The sequence below is a fragment of the Rhincodon typus genome, chromosome 16 (assembly GCF_021869965.1).
Source record: "Rhincodon typus isolate 14 chromosome 16, sRhiTyp1.1, whole genome shotgun sequence".
NCBI lineage: Eukaryota > Metazoa > Chordata > Chondrichthyes > Orectolobiformes > Rhincodontidae > Rhincodon > Rhincodon typus.
Window position 1 is genome coordinate 31,376,294 of NC_063347.1, and position 23,773 is coordinate 31,400,066.

The 23,773-nt window shown below is 40.0% G+C and overlaps 1 protein-coding gene across 4 annotated transcripts in view; it reads right to left on the reverse strand.

The window, feature by feature from the left end:
* cfap20dc (CFAP20 domain containing) overlaps positions 1-23,773 on the reverse strand; it is a 342,974-nt gene that overhangs the window by 170,569 nt on the left and 148,632 nt on the right. For all 4 annotated transcript variants that reach the window (XM_048606448.1, XM_048606449.1, XM_048606447.1 and 1 more), the window contains 3 exons: positions 22,735-22,871; positions 18,439-18,625; positions 6,919-7,065 (listed from right to left, as the gene is read on the reverse strand). In XM_048606448.1, coding sequence (XP_048462405.1) covers positions 6,919-7,065; positions 18,439-18,625; positions 22,735-22,871 — 471 coding nt within the window. The remainder of the gene's footprint in view (positions 1-6,918; positions 7,066-18,438; positions 18,626-22,734; positions 22,872-23,773) is intronic.

Genomic DNA, 23,773 nt, shown 5'->3' on the forward strand with positions numbered 1-23,773 from the left:
GGTTTTGTTTCTTAATTTGGCACCTTGGTCCTCACACCTATGATGCAGAACCTTGTTTTTTGACCTGGCTATGTAATTGATAACCACATGGGCCATTGACGACTGGATCCTCCTACTCTCATTGCAGGTTTCTCACACTCTAATCAGACGTCCTGAATGCTGGCACAAGATCAGGCAGCATTGCTGTCTGGAATCATGCTCTTTGCTGCAGAGAACAATATCAATCCCCTCACCATATTGTCCTTACTATATATATCTTTCTACTCCCCCTACTGTAGCCCTGACTCTCATCTAGACAAGTTTGAAGAACCTAAAGCCTATTAGATAATTGCAAGGCCTGAGATTCCTGCCCTCTGGGTCCCTTACCTGCTTCATTTGCTCTCTCATACTACCATCCCTGTACACTGACCAATCAGATGATCCAAACCTAAGAGGTATGCCTGCCTCCCGCTACAAAGGATCCAGGAAATGATGTCCCTCGTTGATGTGTCACAGCGTCTTAGAACAGCCTCAAGCTCAAAAACTGAGCTGAAGCTGCTCAGACTTCAAACAGTTGTCACATATGTGTTTGCTCTAGAACAAACTGGCATCCAGGAGTTCCCTGATGCTATAACCGCTCATCACCTATCTTGCCACTCTTAATGTGTTTTAAAAACTACTTAATTATTGGATTCAATCTTTACATATATACTTTTTGAAAAAAAAACCTTAGCACCAGTTGCTATAGTATGTTGAATCTTAGGGATAGAATAGAACTTAACCACCTATTAACCAATATTCAGCCTTTTCACTTATAGTAGATGAAGATTCAATTCCCGAGACTGAAAACAATTTAGGCAAAGGTAAAAAGAAACAGAACAGCTCTCTCCCTTCCTCTTTTTCATTCTCCCAACCACTAATTCCAGCACTCTATTTTAAGTTATACAAAATTGGCTACTTATATATGTACCCAAGACAACAGAATCACAGAACCACAGAAATGTTATGGTGCAAGAGGCTATTCAGCCCATCATGTCAGCACCAATTCTCCAAATGAGCATTATGACTTTGTGCCATTCTTCTGTATTTTTCTCATATCTGTGCATATTGTTTTTATTCAAATAATCGAGTGACTTCTTGAACGCCTCAATTGAACCTGCCTCCAGCACATTTCCAGGTAGTGCATTTCAGACCCAAATCATTTGTTGTGTAAAAATATGTTTTCTCACATCACATTTGCTTCTTTTGCAAATCACTTTAAACCTGTGTTCTCTCATCCTTAATCTTTTTACAAGCTGGAATGGGTTCTCCTTATCTGCTCGATACAGCCCCCTCATGATTTTGAAAACTTCAATCAGATTTCCTCTGCCTCTCCTTGCCAAGGGAAACAGCCACTCGCCAAGGGCAACAGCCACAACCTCTCCAATCTATCCTCATAACTGAAGTTTCCTATCCTTTGAACCATTCTTGTAAATCTCTTCTGCACTCTCTCCAATGCATTCATATCCTTCCTGTAGTGTGGTATCCAGAATTGTGCATAACGCTCCAGCTGAGGCCTTATGAGTGTCTTTTAAAAGTCAGCATTACCTCCTTTCTCTCATACTCTATGACCCCATTAATAAAGTCTGGGATACTACATGCTTTATTAACTGTTCTCTCCACTTGCCCTGCCACCTTCAATCATTTATGCACATATACACTAAAATCTCTCTGCTCTCTTCAGAGTTGTACTGTTTATTTTACATTGTCTGTCCATATTCTTTCAAACAAAATGCATCACCTCACACTTCTCTGCATTGAATTTCATTTGCCACCTATTGCCAACGCCACCAAATGATTTATGTCCTATTAAAGCTCTGCACTGTCCTCCTCAGAGTTTACAATACTTCCAAGTTTCATATCATTCACAAACTTTGAAATTGTTCACTGTACACCAACAGTGAGATTATGAATGTGTGTTTTTTTTTATATTCACTCGGGAAGTGGGTGTCGCTGGCTGGCCATCATTTATTGCTCATCCTAGTTGGTGTTGAGAAGGTGCTGGTCAGCTACCTTCTTGAACTGTTATAGTCTGCGTGCTGTAGTTTGACCCACAATGCCTTTACGGAGGGAATTCCAGGATTTGGACTCAGTGACAGTGAAGGAAGGGTGATATATTTCCAAATCAGGATGGTGAGGGGCTTGGAGATGGTGGTGTTCCATGTATCCACTGCCTTTGTGCTTCTAGATGGAAGTTGTCAAGGGTTTGGAAGGTGCCGTCGAAGGGTCCTTGATGAATTTCTGCAGTGTAGACAATACACATTGCTGCTACTGAGCATCAGCATTATGAATCAAGCCACTGCCTTGTCCTGAATGGTGTCAAGTTTTATTGGAGCTGCATTCATCCAGGCAAGTGGAGAGTATTCCATTACACTCATAATTTGTGCCTTGTAGATGGTGGACAGGTTTTGCAAAGTCAGGAGGTGAGTTACTCATCATAGTATTCCTAGCCTCTGACCTGCTTTTTATAGCCAGTGTTTATATGGTGAGTCCAGTTGAGTTTCTCATCAATGGTAACCACAAGGAAGTTGATAGTGAGGGATTCAGTGAAGGTAACACTATTAAATGTCATGGGGTGGTGTTAGAATGTTTCGTACAGGAGACGATTGTCACCTAGCATTTGTGTGGTTCAAATTTTACTTGCCATTGGTCAGCCAAGTCTGGATATTGGTCAGATCTTGTTGCATTTGAATGTGAATTCTTCAATATCTGAGGGGTCACAAATGGTACTGATCATTGTGCAATTATTAGTGAACATCCCCACTTCTGACCTTATGATGGAGGGAAGGTGATTAATGAAGCAGTTGAAGATGGTTGGGCCTAGGATACTACCCAGAGGAACTCCTGCAGAGGTGCCCTGGAGCTGAGATGAGTGACTTCCAACAACCACAACCATCTTCCAAGTGTCAAGTATGACTCCAACCAATGGAGGGCTTGTCCACTGTAATGAGATCAGGGGTTGAGTGGCGCTGGCAGAACTCAAATTGGGAAAAATGAGCATGGTATTGTTGAGGAAGTGCTGCTTGATAGCACTGTTGATGACACTTCCCATCATTTACATGAATGAGAGTAGATAGATGGGGTGGTAATCAGCTCGATTGCATTTGTCTGGCTCTTCATGTTCAGGACATACCTGGGGAATTTTCCATATTATCGGGTAGATACCACTGTTGGAACTGTACTGGAACAGCTTGACGAGGACAGCAGCAAGTTCTGGAGCACAAGCCTTCAGCACTGTTGCCTGAATTTTGTCCTGGCTCATTACCTTTGCAGTATGAAGTGCCTGCAACCATTTCTTAATATCATGTGGAGTGAACTGAATTGACCAAAGACTGGCATCTATGATACTGGGGACCACTGGAGGAGTCCAAGATAGAACATCCGCTTAGCACTCCTAGTTGAAGGTTACTGCCTTATCTTTTGCACTGATCTGCTGGGCTCCCATCACTGAGGATGGGGATATTTGTGGAGCTTCCTTCTCCAGTGAGTGGTTTAATTGTTCACCCCCATTCACAACTTGATGTGGCAGGACTGCAGATCCTAGACCTGATCTGTTGGATTGATAAGTGCTGGCTATCACTTGCTGCTTATGCTGTTTGGCATGCAAATGGTCCTGTCTGCTGGATTCACCAGGTTGACACCTCATTTTTGGTTCGCCTGGTGCTGCTCCTGGCATTGCCCCCCTGCACTCTTTACTGAGCCAACGTTGATCCCTTGGCTTGATGGATAATGGTAGAGTGGGAGAAATGGTGGGCCATTAGGTTACAGATTGTGCTGGAGTATAACTCTGTTGCTGTTGATGACTCGCAGTGCCTCACAGATGTCCAATCTTGAGTTATTAGATCTGTTTGAAGTCTGTTTTGCTTAGCACGGTGATAGTGCCACATAACTGGATGGAGGATATTGTCAATGTGAAGGCAAGACTTTGTCTCCACAATGATTGTGCGGTGGTCACTAATACCAATTCTGTCATGGAACGATGCATCTTTAGCTGGCTCACTGGTAAGGACGAGGGCAAGTATGTTTTTCCCCTCGTGTTGGTTCCCTTCTCATGTTCATCAGATCCAGTCTAGCAGCTATGTTCTTTCAGACCCAACCAGCTCGATCGTACTGCTGCTGAGCCACTCTTCATGGTGCATATTGAAATCCCCCACGCAGACTATATTTTGTGCCCTTGCCACCCTCAATGCTTCCTCCAAGTGTTGTTCAACATGGAGGAGTACTGAATCATCAGCCAAGAGAGGTTAGTACATAGTGAGTATCAGGAGGTTTCCTTGTCCATGCTCAACCTAACGCCATGAGACTATAGGGATCTGGAGTCAATGTTGAGGACTCCCAGGGGAACTCCCTGGTTACCTTTACTCGACTCATTAGTTAAATAGGGTTTCCCCTTTAGGAATCTATGCTGCCTCTTTCTAATTAATGCACCATTTCCCATGTGATTACAAATTCTATCCCAAGTAACTGTTTGTAGAAGCTTTCCCACCACTAAAGTTAAATTGATTGATTTGTATCTTCTGGGCTTATTCTTAGATCCATTTTTGAATATGTTTGCAGTCGCCAGTCTTCTTGTATCTCTCCTGAGTCTAGGGAAGACTGATAGATTATGGCTGGTGCCCCTGTAATTTCCACTCTAACTTCCTTCAATCGCCTTGGATGCAGCTCATTTGATCCCAGTGCCCTCTTTACATTAAGTACCAATACTCCTTCCTTATCAATTTTGAACCTTTCTAAATGCAGTTTCCTTCTTTGAAACTGTGGGCAGCATTTCTTTCCTTAATGTAGGCAGATGGAAAGTATTAATTTAATACCTGAACCATACCCTTTCCTCCAGGCATAAATCCCCTTTCTAGAATCTAATCAGTCCTTCTCCTCTTACCATTCTCTTACAATTTATATGCATACCAAAAACTTTGGCATTCCCCTTTATGTCTGCTGCTCATCTTTTCCAATAATTGCTCTTAGCTTCACTGATATACTTTTTCACAAACTGTCTGAATCTTCTTATATTCATCTTGGTCCTCAATTGTATTTTCTACCTGACACCTGCCATAAGGGCACTTGTTTTTATTTATCTTAATTTCTTTCTCCTTTGTCATTCGGGAGCTCTGCATTTGTTCATACCAATTTCCCTTTTGAAGGAAAAGGCCCATCTGCCTCACTTAATGAGGGCTCACTTTCAGCTTGTTCTTAATCAAGCTGCTCTTCACTGGACGCCTTGCGAAAATCCTGCTTAAGGCTGGCAACATTTCAACACATTTCCTCCATCTCACATTCATACTATTTAACCGCATGTGCATGACACAGTATTAGAAAGCAGGGAGAAAAGGATAAATGAATATACAGAGAATTATCTTGCACCAGGTCAACACACACAAATTCATGATTTTCTCTCAAACACTTGGGTTAATGAAAAAGACACTGTCATTGTTTCCAGCCTAAGCCAAATATATTTTCTAATCAACCTGTTCAGAGATGTTATTACACACAGCAGATGGGACTTGAACCTAGGCTTCCTGGACTAGAGGTAGGGGCATTACCACATCACCACAATATCTTTCCCCCCCACCCCCGAAATCTACTCACAACCATCAACAAGTAATGGAAGGTATTGTTGACGCTGCTTTCATGCAACATCTACTCAACAATAACCTGCTCACTGATGCTCAATTTGAGTTCCATCAGGCTTACTCTGCTCCTGGCTTTGTTACGCCTTGCTGCAAAAATGGACAAAATAGCTGGACTTAAAGGAGTACATAATAAGGGTGACTGCCCTTGACATCAAGGCAGAGTTTTCTGTTTCATGAAACATCGTTCATTGAAAATATTCTCCTTTTCCATACCTTTCCCTATCATAACCCCACAATTTAATTTGTCAAGATATGAGAGAATGTTGAGACTCAATTCATTCCACAACCATCAATTGAGACAAGATGCTTCTACTTTTCATGACAAGAACATCATTGCTGAGGACAGCCTCAAATTGAAATGTTTACTTGCAAAATGTCATCAAACCTTTGATGGAAGGATTTGCTCAATGTTTCAAACCTGGATTTTTCATTCTATCGATTTTTAAAACAAGATGTGCCCATGTGCCATATTATTTCTGAGCCAGCTCCTTGCTGAAATTAGAACAGTTTTGTTTTGAGGAATCTAAAACTGAACTTAAAGTACTCAATGACAGTTTATGTAGGACATTTAAAGACCAACAGAGAGAAAACATCTTTCAGACTGTGCCAAATTCATATTCAAGCCCAGAAGTAAGGATACTATGTTAACCAACCATACAACCTTGTCTCATTGCTGGTACATATTTCAAGCCCAGGCATTTTTATTAATGTAGTGTTAAATTTGACCTTTAATAATAGTTTCAGAATTCTTTCTCACTGAATATCATCAATGCCATAATAGGCTAAAACTTGCCAGGAATTGTGACCCCATGAAATACTCTCTCCTGATGCAAGAGAAAAACTTTTAGAGATGAGTGCATCTTACATTTACTTAGATCAAATGCCTACTTTAGCAATATTTGTGGAGAGTAATGAATGAAGAACTATTATTTCTTAAAAGTTTAAATTTGAAATTGTTTCCATTATTTTTCATGGACCTTGAACAAATCCTGTGTACGATCTGAACATTAATATAGAAATACATACACTAAGTGGTGCAGAACTTTCCTCATCCAGAAATAAAACATGAACACCAATAATACATGAACATTGTTTATAATTTTAAAAGTAGTCGTTGCATAGCTTTCTACAAAATGTTTGTTGTGCTTCCAATTTTTAGTCTAACATATGTATCAATGAATGTTATTTGTACAAATGCACTGGAATATTTCATTTTATATTTATATGTACAAAATAGAACATAAGAAACTTAGAGATTGAGCAGCATTACCATCAATTGTGCCATTCTTTTCCACATCACTCAGCCGTAAACGTAATCTTCTACGATTACTCCTGTCGGAAGACTGTTCCTGTGGGGGTTGAGGCTTTTCAATTTGATGTTCTTCTGATAAAACTTCAATCTCATCTTTAGGTTTAACTTACAATGAGAAGAATGAGATAAAGTGATTAGAAGAATGCTATCTGCATTTCTCTGGTTTATATGATATAATTACTACCAAATCAAGGCGTTAAGTATGAAGAACAAACTCCTTTCTAATATTTACATTATTTATTTTTATTCCCAAGTTTCCCAGTTTCTCAATGAACTATGAAATTTTCTCACATAAAATAAAGCAAACAACTGTGGATTTTGGAGATCTGAAACAAACTAAAACAAAAGTTGCAGGAGAAACTCTGACCAGGAGGAGAGAAAACAGAGTTACTGTTTCGAGGCTAGTGACCCTTCCTCAGGGAGTTTCTTCAACTGAGTTTCTCCAGCAATTTCTGCTTTTGTTTGTTTATGAAACATTGGCCAATATACATAACACACAGAATCCTGTGACAGACACATCTTTTAAAGGGAAACATTATAGAAATTTACTATTACCTCACTAACACTTATATTAAGTTGATCTTTTTGGTGCTTCCTTGCCACTCTTTATTGGGATAGATTAATGTCCCTTGCAAACACTTACACCCACCACTCTTTGTATTGAGAGGAGGTGAGAATGATTGTCCATGACATAAAGGTAGCAATTAACAAAACGTAATATCAAGGAGACTCAACAAAACTGATGTCAATGGGAATCAGGAGGAACATTCTCCAATAGTTGGAATCATACCGAGAACAAAGGAAGATGGTTGTGATTGATGGAGTTCAACATCTCAGTCCCAAGACATTGCTGCAGGAGTTCCTTAGCCTAACCACCTTCAACTGCTTCATCAATGGCCTTCCCCCAGTAATTAGGTCAGAGGTGGGCATGTTCACAACTGACTGCACAATGTTCAGTATACCATTCGTGACTGCTCAGATCTTAAAGTAGTCCCAATCGATAAACAACATAAGCTGGGCAACAGTTGGGTTGGTGAGTGGCAAGCTACATTTGTGTAATTCGTGCCATGCAATAGCCATGTCCAACAACAGAGAATCAAACAAGTTATCTTTAACAGTTTATGGTAATGCCATCACTAAGTCCTCTACTATCAATTTTCTCGGGTTACCTCTGGCCAGAAACTGAACTGAACAAGCCATATACATACTTTAGCTGCAAGAATATGCAAGAGGTTGGGAATTCTGCAACCAGTAACTCACCTTCTGACTCTCAAAAACGTTTCCACCATCAACATGACATAAATCAAGACTGTGATGGAATACTCTCTAGTTGCCCAGATGACTGCAGCTCCAACAACACTCAAGAAGATTGTCAGAATCAATGACAAGGAAGTCTGCCTGATTGGCACCCTGTCTAGTACCTTAAGCATTCCCTTCCTCAATTGCTGATCCACAATAGCAGCAGTGCGTATAACATAACGAGCTGGGCTGCTGCAACTCACCAAGCATCCTTTAGCAGTATCTTATGAATCCACCACCTCCGTTACCTAGAAAGGTAAAAGACAAAAGCATGGGAAGACCACTACCTGCATGTTCCCCTCCAAGCTACACACCATTCTAACTTGGAACTATAGCAATTTCACACAGGAAAATGACAATGTAGTCGAGGAGAATACTGAGATACAGTCTATTAGACTAGACGGGATTGAGGTTCATAAGGAGGAGGTGTCAGCAATTCTGGAAGGTGTGAAAATAGATAAGTCCACTGGGCCGGATGGGATTTATCCTAGGATTCTCTGGGAAGCTAGAGAGGAGATTGCAGAGCCTTTGGCTTTGATCTTTATGTCATCATTGTGTTCAGGAATAGTGCCAGAAGACTGGAGACTAGCAAATGTTGTCCCCTTGTTCAAGAAGGGGAGTAGAGACAACCCTGGTAATCATAGACCAGTGAGCCTTACTTCGGTTGTGGGTAAAGTGTTGGAAAGGATTATAAGAGATAGGATTTATAATCATCTAGAAAGGAATAATTTGATTAGGGATAGTCAACACGATTTTGTGAAGGGTAGGTCGTGCCTCACAAACCTTATTGAGTTCTTCGAGAAGGTGACCAAACAGGTGGATGAGGGTAAAGCGGTTGATGTGGTGTATTTGGATTTCAGTAAAGCGTTTGATAAGGTTCCCCATGGTAGGCTATTGCAGAAAATACGGAGGCATGGGATTGAGGGTGATTTAGCGGTTTGGATCAGAAATTGGCTAGCTGTAAGAAGACAGAGGGTGGTGGTTGATGGGAAATGTTCATCCTGGAGTTCAGTTACTAGTGGTGTACCTCAAGGATCTGTTTTGGGGCCACTGCTGTTTGTCATTTTTATAAATGACCTGGATGAGGGCGTAGAAGGATGGGTTAGTAAATTTGCGGATGACACCAAAGTCGGTGGAGTTGTGGATAGTGCGGAAGGATGTTTCAGGTTACAGAGGGACATAGATAAGCTGCAGAGCTGGGCTGAGAGGTGGCAAATGGAGTTTAATGTGGAAAAGTGTGAGGTGATTCACTTTGGAAGGAGTAACAGGAATACAGAGTACTGGGCTAATGGTAAGATTCTTGGTAGTGTGGATGAGCAGAAAGATCTCGGTGTCCATGTGCATAGATCACTGAAAGTTGCCACCCAGGTTGATAGCGTTGTTAAGAAGGCGTACAGTATGTTAGGTTTTATTGGTAGAGGGATTGAGTTTCGGAGCCATGAGGTCATGTTGCAGCTGTACAAAACTCTGGTGCGGCCGCACTTGGAGTATTGCGTACAGTTCTGGTCACCGCATTATAGGAAGGATGTGGAAGCATTGGAAAGGGTGCAGAGGAGATTTACCAGGATGTTGCCTGGTATGGAGGGAAGGTCTTATGAGGAAAGGCTGAGGGTCTTGAGGCTGTTTTCGTTAGAGAGAAGAAGGTTAAGAGGTGACTTGATAGAGACATACAAGATGATCAGAGGATTAGATAGGGTGGACAGTGGGAGCCTTTTTCCTCGGATGGTGATGGCTAGCACGAGGGGACATAGCTTTAAATTGAGGGGTGATAGATATAGGACAGATGTCAGAGGTAGGTTCTTTACTCAGAGAGTAGTAAGGGCGTGGAATGCCCTGCCTGCAAAAATAGTAGACTCGCCCACTTTAAGGGCATTTAAATGGTCATTGGATAAACATATGGATGATAATGGAATAGTTTAGGTTAGATGGGCTTCAGATTGGTTTCACAGGTCGGCGCAACATCGAGGGCCGAAGGGCCTGTACTGCGCTGTAATGTTCTATGTTCTGTGTTCTATGTTCACTGTCTTTGGCTAAAAACCCTGGAGCACCCTTCATAGCAACACTCTGGATGTATCTACAACACATAGACAGCAGCTGTTCAATAAGACTCCTCATCACCACCTTTTGCAAGGCAAATAGAGATGACTAACAAATGCTGAGATAAAGTATGAAGAAACTAAGGAAGAATGGTCTCCTGACCTAGCCAGTGACACCCATATCCCACAAAAGAATAAATAAAAAATGAACATTGTGAAATGAATTACATGCTCGAAGTGCATCATTTCTATAAAGGCATTATGCCAACAAATTATAGGTAGATACTTTCTCAAAACAAAATTTGGAAAACTTTTGTCTTGCCACATTTGATCCAAATGAAGTTTTGTCAGGCTAAGGATCAGTTCCAAATGGAGTAATAAAACACTTCAAAAGAACATTACTAGATCAGTGTTAAAGGTATGGAACAGAATTAAGGGTACATTTAAGATTTGTTAATACTTGTTCTCAATCCAGGTCAGAAAATTCAGAGCAGGTGGGGATTACCAACCACACTAACGCCTAACCAATTTTAATTTTCCCATCATTCACAGTCATGTCTTCAGTGAACCAAGTTCTAAAAACTTTGGAATATTTTCATAAAGCTCTCCATCTTCCTCTCTGACCTTCTGCCCTCAAAATACTTATTCAAAACTTACTTCCATAGGTGGCCAAAGACAAAAGTCTCAAAATTATTTGTGAATGAAACATAAATCTGAAATAGGAAGGAATCTACATAAGCTAACAACAAACTAAATAAATGCCTTCATGTTTGAGTTTTGATCATTTATTTTGTTTGTCATTGCCTCCACAACCACCACCACTGGTTTATTTACTTAAAAGGTAGCAGCGGAAATCCTAAAGACCTAGCAACCTATCCACTATCGTCACATGTTAGGAACTTACCAGATTCAATTGCTTATCTCTGCTGAACTGCCTGATCTTGACTGATTCAGCAGAATTATCCTGTAGTCAAGAACCATTACATTCAAATGTCAGTTTGATGCAATACCATGGAAATCAGGATAATCATATTTCAGACGAGTAAATTATCCCTCATTCGCAATTTTAAATTACTTGGTCAATCATAGTCCAGTACATAAAAGACTATGCATGGGAAACCCTCAAAGTGAGAGAAAGTTAACAGTTCCCTGGTAGTGATGCAACTGGAAGTCCTCTGCATGGTGGCAGCAGCACCACCAGCCAGAATAACTTGCACTCTCTCCAACCTTTGCTGCTCCTCCAGTTATAGATTCTACCTTTGGAAAAACAGAAAAGCATGATTGGAGGAACTGAAAAAGCCAGAACGGAAGCAATGGATTTTTTTTCTTGGAAGAGATGCTGGAAGCCAGAGTCTACAGGTGTGAGGCTGGAAAAGCACAGCAGGTCAGAGAGCATCCGAGGAGCAGGTAAGTCAACGTTGCAGGCCGAAACCCTTCATCAGGATTTCGTCTTCAAGATTTTGTCTGTCCAATAGTTACTCGCTCCCCCAATCACAGCTCTGTAGTTACTTCCTGACCTTGGTCTAGCTCTGAAGGTTAAAACATATGTTTAAAATGGCAAATTTCCAAGATTTCAATGTTGGAAATCCATCAAACAGCAGAAATTTTTGTCGATATATCTCTTTTACCAACTTTATGACCATCTTTTCAAGCATCTCATGTGTCTTGATTCAAATTTTGTCTGATAACACTCGCAAACTCAACCACATTAAAGGCTCTACATGAATATCAATTTTCATCATTATATAAGCATTTCATTTTTGAGCAAATGTAGGAAAGTGAAGTTTCAGACTCTGATGCAGCAATATGAAATTAAGATAATAAATAATTGTGAATCTGAAATTGTATCATTGCTGTTCAGGCCAACACAGTGAAAGCAAATTAAATAAAATTAACATTCTTCATGGACACAAATACAAAACTATGATTTCGTGAAATAGTTTACTTGATTATGGCATTCCACAAGGTTCTGAGGAGTTGGGGTGTTCAGAGGGAAAAGAAGTATAGAGATTCAATAAAAGAAGGTAGGAATACACAGTGAAAAGTGTCTTAAGAACCTGTACAGGGCTTTGGTGACATCAGGCCTGAAGTCCTATGTCGAATTTTGGGCCTCAATTTTCGGTGATCTGTGGAACCTGGGTGAAGTCTTGCCTCTATTTTTGACAGAATTCACTTTAACTGATAAAGGGAGAAGATGTCAAGCAAAACATCAAAATTCAGCAGGGTCATATGAACTCAACACTGAGTTCAAAAGACCCCATTTTCACTTGTTGCATGGGCTGTAACCCACAGTTTGTGAGTCACAAATGTTTATAGTGGGCATACATGCTCTTCATGGGAGGAAAATGTCTATCGAACAATTGTGCTCTAAAGATATTTAAATACTTAGTCCTTTAAAAATGAAAAAAAAATGCATGCTGTATGAATAAGTTTAGAAAACTCTTTGAGGTGTTTGTTAACATTCACCAAGGGCAAATGCAATGAATGCCTGTTTAATTTCCACAAGCTATAATTAACTCAGCAGGGGAAATCTCAGAACCGAGATAGGCCATTCGACCCTTCAAGTCTGTTCAAACACTCAATTAAATCAGGCTAATCTTCTTCCTCAACACCAGTTTCCTGCATTAACCACATATCCCTTGATGTCTTTAATGTCTAGAAATCTAAGAAATTTTGTATTGAATATAATCAATGGCTGAGTTTCACACAGCCATCTAGGGTACAAATTACAAAAACTCCCCATCTTGTGTGTGAAGAGGTTCCTCCTCAACTCAGTTCTAAATAACCTACCTCCTATTCTGAGATTGTGTACTCTGGTTTAGAGCCCTCCCCCTTCCAGCCAGGGAATATATTCATCTTCTATTTACCCTCTTGAGCTATTCAAGAATTTGTATGCTCACAAGGTCGCCCCGATACTCCTCATGTCCCATCATAGGTCAATTCTGTCAGCCCAAGAAAACATCTGCTGAACTTCCATTGTATTGCCTCTACAGCAAGTGTATTCTTTTTTAGGTACAGAGACTAAAACTGTACATAATATTCAAGACACTGTCTCACCAAGGCTTTAAATAATTGCAACAAGACTGCTTTACTTTTATATTCAAATTCTCTGGTAATAAATGCAAATACACCATTTACTTTCCTCATGGTCTGCTGTACCTGAATGCTGGCTTTCCGTGACTCACGAACAAGGATACCCGGACCCCTTTGGACATCAACACTTCCCAATTTATCACCATTTAAGAAATACTCTGCATATCAGCTTTTCCTCACAAAATTTTTCCACATCATATTCCATCAGACATGTTCTTTCCAATTCAGTCAGCCTACTTACTTTGCACCTTCTGAGAACTCACAATGCCACTTAGTTTTGTATCATGAGTAAACTTGGAAATATTACATTTATTCCCATATCCAAATAATTGATATAAAATATAAATAGCTGGAGGCCAAGCACTGATCCATGTGGTACTCCACTAGTCACAGCCTGCCAACCTTAAAATGACCCATTTATTCTTACTCTCCCCTTTCTGTCCATTTATTCTCAATCCATGGAAAAAACAGAGTTAATGTTTCGGGTCCAGTGACTCTTCCTCAGAACTGGACCCAAAACGTTAACTCTGTTTTTCCCTTCACAGATGCTGCCAGACCTGCTGAGCTTTTCCAACAACTTTGTTTTTGTTCCTGATTTACAGCATCCACAGCTCTTTCGGTTTTTGTTCTCAATCCATGTCAACATATTGCCCTTAATCCCATGTACTCCAGTTTTGTTTCCTAGCATCGCATATGTGACCTTATTTAAACTGTTCTGGAAATCTAAACACACCACACTTACTGGTTTCTCTTTATCAATTCTGCTAGTTACACCCTCAAAAAACCCTTGCAGTAGATAGTCCATCTTGATTTGACTGAGGCCTCCAGGAATTCCCTGGCGATCTGGTTTTAGGTATAATACACTGGCATAATATACAAAATACCACACAAGGACTGTGAGAAACACTAACGAAGCCAAACCAGAAGAAAACTGACAATACGGATACACGAACACCAACTAGCCACCAAGAGACATGAACAATTCTCACTTGTCTCACTACACACGGACAAAGACGGACATCAATTCGACTGGAACAACACATCCATAATCACACAAGCCAAACAGATACACGCCTGGGAATTCCTAGAGGCCTGGTATTCTGACCAGAACTTCATTAACAAACACATTCAATTAGACCCTGTGTACAAACCACTGAGAAATAGAACTGGAAGTGGTACCAAACACCCCAACGAACTGAGGCATATAAATAACAAGCGGGACAGAACACCAACGCTTCACCGGAGGCGCACTGACGTTGTTACCTAGCAGGGTGACAAAATGTTTGCAACCAAACCCACTGGCTCAGTGAGCAAGTCTACAACCTCATGCATAACCTGAGCTACAAATCTTCTCAAAAACTTTAGGTGCAAAATGAATGGGTACCAAGAAAGCAAATTTACAGCCCTGAGGTACATGCAGTTTTTCTGCATGATCTGGGTGCCTGACCCAGCATGCTAAATGCCCTGGCAGCATTACTGCAGTGTATGATGTAAGTGAGCTCCAAAGTACAATGTTGAAGTGGAACAAATAAGTGAGACAGAGACGTGCTGCAGCTGGTGCTTGTACGGTGTCAACCTCTTTCAATGGCAGATGTAGGCAGTTGCTGTACATTGAGAATGCTGTGAGATGTTGGTGAAATCTGGTCAAGATGGACACCCAGAGAAGATATCAATAACCTGCAGTTGCCAGATATACATCCAGATTTTTATGGCGGGAATTGTCGCTGTCTGGTTTTTTGCCACTGCTTGAGTTAAAAACAAACTGCATATACATGAGGTGAGATTAGGTAATGATGTGATATTAACACATGCAAATAGCATCACGATGGCATAGTGGTTAGCACTGCTGTCTCACAGTGCCAGGGACTCTATTTTGGTTCCAGCCTTGAGTGACTGTATGGAGCTCGTATGTTCTCTCCGTGTCTGTGCAGGTTTCTTCTGGGTGCTCTGGTTTCCTCTTACAGTCCAAAGATGTGCAGGTTAGGTGGATTGGTAATGCTAAAAATTGTATGCAGCTTGTGGGTTAGCCATGGTTAAAAAAGAACATATAAGGTTACAGGGATAGGTGGGAGGAGGAGTTGTGGGTCCGGATGGGATGTTTTTCAGAAGATGAGTGAAGATTTGATGAGCTGGATGGCCTCTTTCTGCATTGTAGGAATTCCATGATTCTAAATATGTCTTTTGTCACTGATTAGTGAGATTCACATCTAGTCATTCAAACCTGAGGCACCAAATCAGACTTTTTAAATCTCCATGTTGAGAATCTAATGTTTCCACTCTCACCATAGCTTTCCAACTGACTTGCTATTGGCCACATTATTCAGGGTCCAGGAAAATTCTGCCCAAGTTTCTGATGGAACTACTTCACTTTCAGACTTTATGCCAAATTCTTTCAAATATTACAGTCATTCTGCCATTAATTAGCCCTTTCTTATTGCACAATATCAGATAATAATAGTTAATTCTCTAGTTCATTTCTCAACATATTGTTCTAAAAGTTATCTAATCTACATTTCTAGAATTTGTCTGCCCAAGGAGCATCAGTGGAGAGAACACAGAGTTAACATTTTGAGTCCAGTGATGCTTTGTCAGAACTGAGAGACCCTTAAGAAAAGTCATTTGAAATGTTGACTCTGTTTTCTCTCCACAGATGCAACCAGACCTACTGAGTTTCTCCAGCAAATTCTGTTTTTGCTTCAGATTTCCAGCATCCACAGTTCTTTGTTTTATTTTTGTGCTAATTAAGTTTTCCTGGTCTAGATTTAAATTGATTCTTAATTGACATGATCCTTTATCAATGGTGCTACTTCTTCCTTGATGGTGAAAGCCTTAGAAGATTCAGTTCTCAGCTTTGGACACCCTGCAGCCACATCTCCATAATGGCCATTAGATCTTATCTGTTTACTTCTATTTGTGCTGTTCATTTATCCACATTGTTGTGAATGCTACATGCATTCAGTTCACAGTTTGATTGAGAAGTCAAAGAGGTTATTAAACAATTAGTTTCCTTTGATGTGAGGTTACGGATAGAAGTATATTTATTTACATAAGGATTGAGCACTTGAGAATACAAATACTTTGCATGGATCTACATGACTAGGTGTGTTTTTTTCGATATAGTAAATGTTCCAATATATACTTATGCCTCTATTTTGTTTCATCTCAACAGTGCTGCTGAGGTTTTTCAAGGTGGATAATGGGTGAATTGACACGAATAGTGTAAAAGGCCAAAGTTGGTAGTGGGTGGATTGGCATGAGTTTGAGTAGGGAATGGATATGACACAGGGAGTGAGTAAATGCAGTATCAGCATTGAGTTGGAGAGCATAAAATTTAATGAAACAATTTGGTAAAAATGCAAAGAATCAAGGCGGATTTACTTTGCAGCCCACTTCAGTATTCAACAGCCTGAGGCTGCCACTGATAAGTCCTGGTGTGCCAGACTGATTCTAAATTCCAAAATCCTGCCTCCAGACCAATGTTCAGGTAATTTGGGAGCCAAAACCCAGGGCTTATTCTCCAAATCTAACGGCGGGGGGTATTTTTGCATTTTAGATAGAACAGCAAAGGTTCACTACAGAGTTTCCTTGGATGAGAGGTTGGGTAAAATGGACTTATTCCCTAGGAAGTTTGGAAGAACAAGAGATGCTGTCATTGGAACAAACAAGATTCGGAAGGCGTTTGACAGGATGGACCCCATAAGTTTGTTCCCCCTGCCTTGGGTATCAAGATCACAGAGGCACAGTTGCAGGATGAGCAGTGCAAACATTTTGGATTGAGATGAGAATTGTATTTACTCAGACCATTATGAATCTTAGGAAATCTCCACTCCAGAGGGTTGTGGATACCCCATCTTAAGTATGCTCAAAATAAAACATTTTTGGACTTTCAGGGATTTAAAGAATATTAACTGTGAATGGGAAAGTGAGTTAAAGCTGAAGATCAGCCAAGATCATATTGAATGGTAGGGTTGGCAGGCTATGTTGTCTATACCTGCTCCCATCTATTATTTTCTTATATTCTTGTTTGTAAAGATTTTATAGATTTTCAGGTCAATTGCCCTTTATACAGGGAGGCAGTGAACGTTAGCAATGAAGTGGTAAAATTATATAGGGCCTTTTGTGTATTTTGAATAAAATATCCCATGTTAATTCACAAAAACTAATTAAATTTGACACTACATCTTAAAAGAAACCACTGGGTCAGTTGACCAAAATCTTGTTTAGAGAAAACACAATGTGGAGCTGGAGGAACACAGCAGGCCAGGCAGTATCAGAGGAGTAGGAAAGTTGACATTTCGGGTCGGGACTCTTCTTCAGAAAATTCTTCATTTTCTGAAGAAGGGTCCTGACTCGAAACGTCAACTTTCCTGCTCCTCTGATGCTGCCTGGCCTGCTGTGTTCCTGCAGCTCCACACTGTGTTATCTCTGACTCCAGCATCAGCAGTTCTTACTATCTCTTGTTTAGAGAAGCAAGTTTTAAGGGATGTTTTAAAAGAGGAAAGGGAGCTCCTGGGAAATAGACAGCTGAAGGCACGCCCGCCAATAGTGGAATAATCAAACTAGGAAATCACAAGAGTCTATCATCAGGGGAACTGGACAATGAATTTACTGGACATTTTTCAGCATAGGACACAAATCAAAGTTGAAACAAATTAAGATTGTGTGAGGGGATGGGGACAGTTTGGCCTTTGGAAATGGAAGGTGATGGTAAAAAGCAAATAAACATAAATATGCTAAAGATGTAGCATAATCCATGAAAAGAATTGGAAAATGAACAACGAATCCATTGTTTAAACGCATTTTAAGTCAAAAAAGTTACAGTAGAGGAAACACCTGTAAACATAGCAAGCACATAGGAAACCTCACATAGGATACTTCGTAAAAGGAAAATCAATGCGTATGGAGGTAAAATTGTTGGAAAAATACTGCATCAAAACATCAAGCATTGATTGGGAGAAAACTCATACTATGGACACTCAATGTCGCTACTTGTGATTCTTCTGGATTTAATTGTGACACTTAAAGGTTTCTACTATTTATTGTTTCTTACCCAAACAAACAGCCCCAGATGTTTGCGTTGTGAAGCAAATATTTCCTTTGTTTATTTGATTAGCTGGTTCTGGTCGACTTGAAGTCCGTCTTTCTGATCTGCCAGTCAACCTTTCTGATATGGCATCTTTATTATAATGAGGTTGGTAGGACGATCTGGCTGTTTTGTTATCCATCAAGACTGATAACTAAAGCATTAAAACCAGGAAATGAACCAAACTTATCTTGCATCAGTTTAGAAATATGCTATTGGTTAAAAGAATATTAATTTGACAGAGTTTAATTAAAACTAGTAAATGTAATGTCATTCATGGATTAAAATATTCAAAGATAAATTTGGTCACATAGAAGCAAAGAGATAACAATCATAACAATACCAAAGCCAGCCAAAGAGTCACAAAGAAAAATCAAGAGGTTGTAAAGTAGCTTTTCTTTCAAAGACTCTAGTGTTCTTTGTTCTTCCCTATCTCCTTACTTTTCTTCCTTACGCTAAATTTGATCCTGTTCTGCCTATCACTCTCTTTGTTACATTGTCATTTCCTTCTTTCTATATTTTTTCCAGCTTCTGCGAGAAAATTTTATCATCGTCTCATTATTCCCAGTTTGCAACTCTTGTAGCATTTTCAAAATCAACAAGAAGCTTGTAATTGTAAGGCACCTTTAAAATTAAATGATGATTCACAAGAGTACTATCAAATAATATCACTGGAATTTAACTCTTTTTTCCACGTTTGAACAAAGGCTGTAATGAGGTTAGGAGCTGAGTGGCCTTGGCGAAATCCAAACTGGGCTACACTAAGCAGGTTATTACCGAGCAGGTGCTGCTTCATAACACCTTCCATCACAAGGGAAGCATTTTCAGGATGGCAACCTGTAACTAGTGGAGGACCTCAGGAATCAATGCTGGGCCACAAACATTTACAATATATATTAATGACTTGGATGAGGAAAGTGAATGTACAATAGCCAAGTTTGTGGATGACACAAAAATAGGTGGGAAGAATAACACAAAAAGTTTGCAGAGGGATTGAGTGGGCAAAGTCTTGGTAGATGGAATATATGTGGGACAATGTAAGGTATGCACTTTGGCTGGAAAAATAGAGGAGCCAAATATAATTTAAATGGAAAAAAAACACTGCAGAAAGCTACAGAACAGAAGAATTTGGAAGTCCTCACATTAAGCTGGCATCCAAATTAAGCAGGTAATAGGGAAAGTGAATGGAATACTGGCTTTTATTTTGAAGAGATTTAAGTATAGAAGTAGATTGTTTTTGCATAAAACAATTCAAGGCCCAGTTAAATCACATCTGGAATACTGCAAACCGTTTTGGGCTCCTTATCCAAGGAATAACTAACATGGGAGGCAATCCAGAGAATTTTCACTGGGCTGATCCTGGGTAGGCAGGGAGTGTTTTTTGAGGACAGGTTGAGTAGTTTGTGCCTGCACTCATTGAAATTTAGAAGAATGAGAGGCGACCTCAGTGAAACATATAGAATTCTAAGGGGTCTTAACAGAATAGAATGTAAAGTTGTTTCCCTTTGTGAAAGAGTCTAGGACCAGAGGGCAATCTCAGAATAAGGGGTTGCAAATTTAAGGTAGAGATAACAAGGAATTTCTTCTCTCAGGGTTGTTTGGTACTAACCCCCTGATATTAGTAAGGAGGACTTTGCAAGCTCTACAGGCTCTTCTGCCATTGTTGTTTATGGTGCTCAGGTTGTCGCAAGTGGTCCGTCTGGTTTCATTTTGCTGTTGAGACTTTGTAGTGATTGATACAACTGGGTGACTTGTTAGGCCATTTCAGAGGGTAGTTGAGAGTCAAGCACATTTCTGTGGCACTGGAGTCACATGTAGGCCAGACCAGGTGAGGATGGCAGATTTCCTTCCTGAAGGACATCAATAAGCCAGATGGGTTTTTCGACAATCAACAATAATTTTGTGGTCATCAGCAGATTCTTAATTCCAGATTTTTAAAATGGAATTTAAATACCATCATCTGCCTTTGCAGCATTCGAACCCAGGTCCCCAGAACATTAGCTGAGTTACTGCAGTAATAGTCTAGAGATGATACACTAGGCCATTGTCTCCCGCTATTTACAAGATGCACTGCAGAAATTCACCAAAGATACTTAGACAGAACCTTCCAAACCCATGACCACTTCCATTGAGAAGGACAGGGCTGCAGATACATAGGAACTCTACCACCTGCAACTTCTCTTGCAAGCCACTCACCATCCTGTGTTGGAAATAGACTACTGTTTCTTCACTGTTGCTGGGTCAAAATGCTGGAATTCCCTCCCTAAAGGCATTGTGGGTCTACCTACAGCACATGGACAAGGGCAGTTCAAGAAGGCAGCTCACCACCACTTTCTCAAGGCCAGTTATGGACAGGCAATGAATACTGGCCAGCCAGCGATGCCCATGTCCCACAAGTGAATATAAAAGATAGTGAATCTTTGGCATATTTTTACTGCAGATGGCTTTCAAGGCTATGGCATTAGAGTTTCAAGGCTGAGATAGTTAGATTTTTAATCAGTCTGAAAATCAACAATTATAGGGAAAAGGCAAGAAAGTGGAGTTGAGTGTTATCAGGTCAACCATGATCTCATTGAATAGCAAAGTAGACTTGATGGGCTGAACTGCCTACTTCTGCTCCTCTGTCAAAGGGAGAAAATAATGACATCTAAATCAGGATTATTGTATGTAAATGCAAAGAGTGTGATAAACGAAATTGCTGAATTGCAGGTGCAGTGTCTTGTGGAAATATGGATACAACAATGACCTGGATCAATGGAGGGCAGAACTGGATATTAAATATTCCTGGGATTAAGATGTTCAGGAAAGATAGGAAATAATGAAATGGAAGAGTGGCAGTATTGATTAATGAGAGCATTATATTTTCAGAAAAAGAGGATGCCTCAGAAATAACAAAAAAAAACTAATTTGGCTAAAGTTAAGGGAAAAAAAGATACAATTACATTGCTTGGTGTAGTGTATAGGACATCAAATAATGGGAAGGATGTAGCTGAACAAATTTGCAAAGGTAATTATGGCAAAGTATAAGAATTATAAAGCTATAATAGATGACTCTAATTATCCAAATATAGACTGGGAAAGTAATAGTGTAAAGACAGGAACAAATGTTGCTAGATGTATTCAAGAGAATGTTCTACATCAGTGTGCTCCCAGTCCAAAAAGAAAGGAAGAATTGCTACGCTGGGTTCTTGGGAATGAAGTGGGCCAAGTCGATTAAGTGTCAGTGGGAGAATGTTTAGGGGATGGTGATCACAGTGTCATAAGGTTTAGGATAAGCATAGAAAGAGACAAGGAAAAATCCAGAATAAGAATAATTTGGGAGAAAGCCAACATCAAAGGGGTAAGAATGGATCTGGGTTGAATTACCTTGAGTTAAACAATGGCAGAAAAAAAACAGTAGCTTGAACAATGAGACACTGTCAAAGCAGAGATGATTCAGGCACAATCAAGGTATAGTTCTCTTGGTAGGAAAAGTGCAAGCAAATAAATCCAGAGGTCCCTGGATGAAAATGCAGGCAGAAATTATTGCCAAGAGGAAAAAGTGTGCTTATGATAGATGCCAGGCAGGAAATACAACCCAGAATTAGACTGAACATAAAAGGTTGAGAGGTTTGTTGAAAAGCAAATAAGAGAAGAAAACATGTGAAGACAGACTGCATGCCCTCTGCACTATCATTCCCTCAGAACACCTCACCTCCTGCACCAGCATTAAAAGCCATGCCACCTACTTTAAACCGAGCCAATCCCTCTTCTTCTCTCATTATAGGAGAAAACAGTTAATGATAGGAGAGTGAGTGTCAGTGTGTGTGTCAGGGGATGCTCAACAGGGGAAGACAGAGACCGTTCCAGCAAGGACGCACAGACATTCACGTCTTGAAATCTGAATAACTATCATTCTTCATTCCGCTGCAACTCTCACACTAAACCAGCTGTCAGCCTCATTCATCACACCACTTCTAACCATGGGCCCGATGTCTTCTCTGTCATGTGTCATGCAGCTACAGCCAGCTTCTCCATGAATTCTGTTGAGTATCACCCAGCTTCCCCATATTGCACCTTCAAAACCTCGGATAAAGAAAGTATCAAGGCCTCAGAGGAAGCGACATTGAGGCTGCTTCCTGCACCCAACACCCTAACGCAAATACAAACAATAACTTGGATAGAATATTAGTCTTAGAAAGCTTGGGAGCACAATCTGGTGAGCAAAATATCATTTGAAGTAAGAAAAAATACAAAATCAAATATCATGGAACAGCTACTTACATCTTTAGATCCTGTTGTCCCAGCTTTTCTGCCACTGGTTGGAGGTGGTCCAAGTACTTTTGATCCGAAAGCAATGTGAGAAATGTCTTGGGTTCTAACACTACGTGCACTGGCTGTTCCACGGTTGGTCTGTTGGTCTAAAGTAAAACAGAGGAGTAATTTTCATTTATATCAGTCACTACAATTCTGCACTCTCTTGGAAGCACATAATGGTTTACAGATTCGGTCGAAATGCAGCACTAGAAAAACAAGCTAACTTTATTAAGGGCTGATTTACGGTGTTAGACATTAGTGCCAAAGCTCAAGTGTAAAGAGAAGTTAGAAATGAGGTGAGAACCATAAAGTCAGCAAATAAGTTTAAAACAAAGGTTGAATATAATAGCATCTTGCTTTTATAAGGCACCTTCAATGTGATAAAACCTCCTAGGCACTTCTCAGGTAATAAACATATACAATATGTTATTGTCACTTGAGAATTTATAGAATCATAGAATCTCTACATTTTCAAAAAGGTTGGTTTAAAAAAGACACAGACAACTTTAGGCACATTAATTTTACTTCAACTGGAACTGATAAAAGAGAGTAAGACAGCAGAATATCTCTACAACAATAATTTAGTCCACCATCATAGATTCTGGCTGATGAACATTCTTCACTGTTAAATAATTGCATCCAATCAAATGTGCAATGCCCTGTAACAGTGAACATAGATTTCTAAAACGCTGTGCAAAAGTTCCACACAATGGACCATTTACAAAGTAGAAATTGTTAAGATTCAGGTGAAGTACTAGGAGTGAATAAGAAATTGTCATAAAGGTAGCAGATGTGTGTTAGGATGGGAAAAGAAATATGAAATAGCATACTTGAGTATTTTAATGTTTGATGTTGTGAGCACAATGGTTCCTAATTTATATGCATGACTCAGATTCAGATAGTCAGTGCAAATTAGTCAAATTTAAAAATGCTTAAAAACTGACACTGAAGGTGAGCTAGTAGATTGAAATAAGAAGCAGAAAATTTACAGAATGTGTTGGAAAAA